Below are 6,250 nucleotides of genomic sequence, written 5' to 3'. Positions count from 1 at the left end.
TCATTCTACTTGTGCTGAAATCATGTTTGTGATCAAATCAATAAAACATAATTTTTTGAACAATATAGAATTGACATGATAAATGTTTTTCTGTTAGAAGATACAGAACATACATGACACATGTTGACAACTTGAACTTTACACTAGTCTAGTGTGTGTGTGTGTGTGTGTGCGTGCATGTGTGTGTGTGTGTGCGTGTGTGTGTACGTGCGTGTGCGTGTGTGTGTTAAAACATGAAGTATCAGAGACATGTAAAAACCGGGGAATGTCTTACACATGACGTGTGACGTCATCAGCTACTTTACATAATTAAATGCTCAGGTCAGTCATTGACTATAGAGATGGGTGTTACCGTGGTTACTGGTCACATGACGATAAAGAACACAGCGGGAAGTGACGAACGATGATGTCGCTGCCCTACACCAATCACTAAACCACCTGGAGATGCTCGTCCAACTGTGTGTCTGTGTCTGTGTGTGTGTGTGTGTGTGTGTGTGTGTGTGTGTGTGTGTGTGTGTGTGTGTGTGTGTGTGTGTGTGTGTGTGTGTGTGTGTGTGTGTGTGTGTGTGTAACGGATGTGAAACGGCTAGCTTAGTTAGCGGTGGTGCGCGCTAAATAGCGTTTCAATCGGTGACGTCACTTGCTCTGAGACCTTGAAGTAGTGGTTCCCCTTGCTCTGAGACCTTGAAGTAGTGGTTCCCCTTGCTCTGAGACCTTGAAGTTGTGGTTCCCCTTGCTCTGAGACCTTGAAGTAGTGGTTCCCCTTGCTCTGAGACCTTGAAGTAGTGGTTCCCCTTGCTCTGAGACCTTGAAGTAGTGGTTCCTCTTGCTCTGCAAGGTCCGTGGCTTTTGTGGAGCGATGGGTAACGATGCTTCGTGGGTGACTGTTGTTGATGTGTGCTTAGGGTCCCTGGTTCTCGCCCGGGTATGGGCGAGGGGATGGTTTAAAGTTGTACTGTTCCGTGTGTGTGTATTGTGGATGACTGTCTATTTTTGAGCCATTAATTCTGCGTGGTTACAAGGTTGATTCTGCATGGTTTCTGGGTTATAACAACTCAAAGGTTGTAGTTTAGGTATTAATTCAGTGTGGTTAAAGTTAGGGCTATGGTTTGGGGAAGACAAGGAACAAAATAATAACAAAGGACTCGCTTTTGCCATCAAGTAATCTGCCGGCTGGCGAGAGCATCTGAACTGGTCTGAGCAGCTCCCTCTGGCTCTGAGCATCACCAGTTCAGTCTGCCGGCCAATCATTTCTCATCTGTTTGGTGGTGAGCGTGGAGAAAGCCATATATCGACGTTCTGGGGGTCCTTTTCAAACGTCGGAAATCGTGGTCTATTTCCAGGGATCAGTCTGTGTGAGTCAGAGTATTTCCAGGGATCAGTCTGTGTGAGTCAGAGTATTTCCAGGGATCAGTCTGTGTGAGTCAGAGTATTTCCAGGGATCAGTCTGTGTGAGTCAGAGTATTTCCAGGGATCAGTCTGTGTGAGTCAGAGTATTTCCAGGGATCAGTCTGTGTGAGTCAGAGTATTTCCAGGGATCAGTCTGTGTGAGTCAGAGTATTTCCAGGGATCAGTCTGTGTGAGTCAGAGTATTTCCAGGGATCAGTCTGTGTGAGTCAGAGTATTTCCAGGGATCAGTCTGTGTGAGTCAGAGTATTTCCAGGGATCAGTCTGTGTGAGTCAGAGTATTTCCAGGGATCAGTCTGTGTGAGTCAGAGTATTTCCAGGGATCAGTCTGTGTGAGTCAGAGTATTTCCAGGGATCAGTCTGTGTGAGTCAGAGTATTTCTAGGTAGGTTAGGGTGTAGGCCTCTCCAACAGGTCGATCTCCAGCTACCGGTAGCTACCAGCCCACCTAGTACATGAAATGTTCACGTGTTCAACCACAGCAAACGGTCATAAACTAAATCTCACACAGTATCACAACAAGCTGCTACTCACTAATCAACACAACAAACAAACGGTCATAAACTAAATCTCACACAGTATCACCACAAGCTGCTACTCACTAATCAACACAACGTTGATATCATCCCACCCCTGGTTAGACACTACTGCCTCTAAAAAACAAGCCAATCCTCAGACAATATCTGCCCATTTCATTTCCAGTACTGTGGCCCCTGTCTGTCTGTGTGGGTGCGATTGTCTGTCACACCGTCTGTCTGTGTGGGTGCGATTGTCTGTCACACCGTCTGTCTGTGTGGGTGCGATTGTCTGTCACACCGTCTGTCTGTGTGGGTGCGTTTGTCTGTCACACCGTCTGTCTGTGTGGTGCGTTTGTCTGTCACACCGTGTGTCTGTGTGGGTGCGATTGTCTGTCACACCGTCTGTCTGTGTGGGTGCGTTTGTCTGTCACACCGTCTGTCTGTGTGGGTGCGTTTGTCTGTCACACCATCTGTCTGTGTGGGTGCGTTTGTCTGTCACACCGTCTGTCTGTGTGGGTGCGTTTGTCTGTCACACCGTCTGTCTGTGTGGGTGCGTTTGTCTGTCACACCATGTGTCTGTGTGGGTGCGTTTGTCTGTCACACCGTCTGTCTTTGTGGGTGCGTTTGTCTGTCACACCGTCTGTCTGTGTGGTGCGTTTGTCTGTCACACCGTCTGTCTGTGTGGGTGCGTTTGTCTGTCACACTGTCTGTCTGTGTGGGTGCGTTTGTCTGTCACACCATCTGTCTGTGTGGGTGCGTTTGTCTGTCACACCGTCTGTCTGTGTGGGTGCGTTTGTCTGTCACACCGTCTGTCTGTGTGGGTGCGTTTGTCTGTCACACCGTCTGTCTGTGTGGGTGCGTTTGTCTGTCACACCGTCTGTCTGTGTGGGTGCGTTTGTCTGTCACACCGTCTGTCTGTGTGGGTGCGTTTGTCTGTCACACCGTGTGTCTGTGTGGGTGCGTTTGTCTGTCACACCGTGTGTCTGTGTGGGTGCGCTTGTCTGTCACTCTGTCTGTCTGTGTGGTTGCGTTTGTCTGTCACACCATCTGTCTGTGTGGTGCGTTTGTCTGTCACACCGTCTGTCTGTGTGGGTGCGTTTGTCTGTCACACCGTCTGTCTGTGTGGTGCTTTGTCTGTCACACCGTCTGTCTGTGTGGGTGCTTTGTCTGTCACACCGTGTGTCTGTGTGGGTGCGTTTGTCTGTCACACCGTGTGTCTGTGTGGGTGCGTTTGTCTGTCACACCGTGTGTCTGTGTGGGTGCGTTTGTCTGTCACACCGTGTGTCTGTGTGGGTGCGTTTGTCTGTCACTCTGTCTGTCTGTGTGGTTGCGTTTGTCTGTCACACCGTCTGTCTGTGTGGGTGCGTTTGTCTGTCACACCGTGTGTCTGTGTGGGTGCGTTTGTCTGTCACACCGTGTGTCTGTGTGGGTGCGTTTGTCTGTCACTCTGTCTGTCTGTGTGGTTGCGTTTGTCTGTCACACCGTCTGTCTGTGTGGTGCGTTTGTCTGTCACACCGTCTGTCTGTGTGGGTGCGTTTGTCTGTCACACCGTCTGTCTGTGTGGTGCGTTTGTCTGTCACACCGTCTGTCTGTGTGGGTGCGTTTGTCTGTCACACTGTCTGTCTGTGTGGGTGCGTTTGTCTGTCACACCGTCTGTCTGTGTGGGTGCGTTTGTCTGTCACACTGTCTGTCTGTGTGGGTGCGTTTGTCTGTCACACCATCTGTCTGTGTGGGTGCGTTTGTCTGTCACACCGTCTGTCTGTGTGGGTGCGTTTGTCTGTCACACCGTGTGTCTGTGTGGGTGCGTTTGTCTGTCACACCGTGTGTCTGTGTGGGTGCGTTTGTCTGTCACTCTGTCTGTCTGTGTGGGTGCGTTTGTCTGCCACACCGTCTGTCTGTGTGGGTGCGTTTGTCTGTCACACCGTCTGTCTGTGTGGGTGCGTTTGTCTGTCACACCGTGTGTCTGTGTGGGTGCGTTTGTCTGTCACACCGTGGAGCAAGTTCACGTGATAACCATCTAGTGGGTTGACTGAAATATTTCACCCAAAACCCTTCTCAATTAAATGTTAACTGTAAAGTAGCCTGACCTGGCAGAGGTATATTCATGAGGAAGTACATCATCTATATGTAATACTTGTTATTTGAAAATGTAACTAAACTGGTACATTTGATGGGACATCCCTCACTCACTAGATGCAGAATTAAAGGGCCAGACGCATAATTAAAGGGCCAGACATAATTAAAGGGCCAGATGCATAATTAAAGGGCCAGACGCATAATTAAAGGGCCAGACGCATAATTAAAGGGCCAGATGCATAATTAAAGGGCCAGACGCATAATTTGATTTCTTCAACCTACTTTTATTTTTCATTATGTGATTTAAGCATTGACATGGACTCAGAACTAATCTAATGTAATCTAATTTAATCTAATGTAAAAAACAAAACCTAAATCCAAGAAAGATAAAATGAGAAAACATAATAACAGATTTTATAGGGCCTTAGAGCTGTTTATTATACAGGTATTTTGACAGAAAACATAACAACAGATGTTATAGGGTCTTAGAGCTGTTTATTAACTAGGTATATTGACAGGGGAGAGTTGACAACATAGTGCACTACTTCCTCTAGTATACTAAGGACCAGGGAAGAGTTGACAACATAGTGCACTACTTCCTCTAGTATACTAAGGACCAGGGAAGAATTGACAACATAGTGCACTACTTCTTCTAGTATACTAAGGACCAGGGAAGAGTTGACAACATAGTGCACTACTTCCTCTAGTACACTAAGGACCAGGGAAGAGTTGACAACATAGTGCCCTACTTCCTCTCTAAGGACCAGGGAAGAGTTGACAACATAGTGCCCTACTTCCTCTCTAAGGCCCAGGGGAAGAGTTGACAACATAGTGCCCTACTTCCTCTAGTATACTAAGGACCAGGGAAGAGTTGACAACATAGTGCCCTACTTCCTCTTGTTCACTAAGGACCAGGAAAAGTTGCAGGGGAGAAGAGGGCCTATGGAAAGCCAGATAAATAATGAGTAGATCGCATGCTAGAAAAGGTTGGAGCTCCCTGGAATGGGGTAACCCTTGACAACATCAACCATTAAACAAAATTAAATGAAGACAGAAAAATTCAATTAAGAGAAGACCTGTACAGTGGGCGGGACAACACACAATATAGTACACCCATTTGTAGACGCACAAGTCAATCAACCTGTCAACCAATCACAGACGTGCCAGTGGCCCTATGGACCAATCAGAGTGTTCAGAAGTTGAGTGTCTCTGACATCATCTTCCACCAGTCCATCAGCTCCTCCTTTTCCTCTTCCTTCCTCTCTACTAAGGACTCTAGCTCAAAGTCCACCTGGAGACACACACAGGTTAGACAGTTAGACAAACAGTTTAACCCTAAACCTCTCCACCTGTAGATAATGCATATTAACTACCACTGAACATAGCTGTTGTCAAGGTAACTACTACTGAACATACTGTTGTCATGGTAACTACTACTGAACATACTGTTGTCATGTTAACTACCACTGAACATAGCTGTTGTCAAGGTAACTACTACTGAACATACTGTTGTCATGGTAACTACTACTGAGCATACTGTTGTCATGTTAACTACCACTGAACATAGCTGTTGTCAAGGTAACTACTACTGAACATACTGTTGTCATGTTAACTACTACTGAACATACTGTTGTCATGGTAACTACTACTGAACATACTGTTGTCATGTTAACTACCACTGAACATAGCTGTTGTCAAGGTAACTACTACATTCTGAGTTATGTTAACTACTACTGAACATACTGTTGTCATGGTAACTACTACTGAGCATACTGTTGTCATGTTAACTACCACTGAACATACTGTTGTCATGTTAACTACTACTGAACATACTGTTGTCATGGTAACTACTACTGAACATACTGTTGTCATGTTAACTACTACTGAACATACTGTTGTCATGTTAACTACTACTGAACATACTGTTGTCATGGTATCTACTACTGAACATACTGTTGTCATGGTAACCACTACTGAACATTTTGTTGTCATGGTAACTACTACTGAACATACTGTTGTCATGTTAACTACTACTGAACATACTGTTGTCATGGTATCTACTACTGAACATACTGTTGTCATGTTAACTACTACTGAACATACTGTTGTCATGGTAACTACTACTGAACATAGCTGTTGTCATGTTATTATGGTTGTCATGTTATTATGGGTTGTTGTTGTCATGGTTTCATGGTTCTTACCCTAATAGCAGGACTGTAGGGGACAGCCACCTTCTTGATGACAGTCAAG

At 46.0% G+C, this 6,250-nt stretch overlaps 1 protein-coding gene across 1 annotated transcript in view; it reads right to left on the bottom strand.

The window, feature by feature from the left end:
• Window positions 1-4,263: 4,263 nt before the first annotated feature.
• LOC135507261 (carboxypeptidase E) overlaps window positions 4,264-6,250 on the bottom strand; it is a 96,083-nt gene continuing 94,096 nt past the window's right edge. Inside the window, exons 9-10 of the mRNA XM_064926861.1 lie at window positions 6,202-6,250; window positions 4,264-5,291 (exon numbers count right to left, since the gene is read on the bottom strand). The exon at window positions 6,202-6,250 is cut by the window's right edge and continues 70 nt beyond it. Coding sequence (XP_064782933.1) covers window positions 5,193-5,291; window positions 6,202-6,250 — 148 coding nt within the window. The 3' untranslated portion in view covers window positions 4,264-5,192. The remainder of the gene's footprint in view (window positions 5,292-6,201) is intronic.

Source organism: Oncorhynchus masou, chromosome 20 (assembly GCF_036934945.1).
Source record: "Oncorhynchus masou masou isolate Uvic2021 chromosome 20, UVic_Omas_1.1, whole genome shotgun sequence".
In the NCBI taxonomy this organism is placed as follows: Eukaryota; Metazoa; Chordata; class Actinopteri; order Salmoniformes; family Salmonidae; genus Oncorhynchus; species Oncorhynchus masou.
This window is presented reverse-complemented; position numbering and strand designations above follow the sequence as displayed.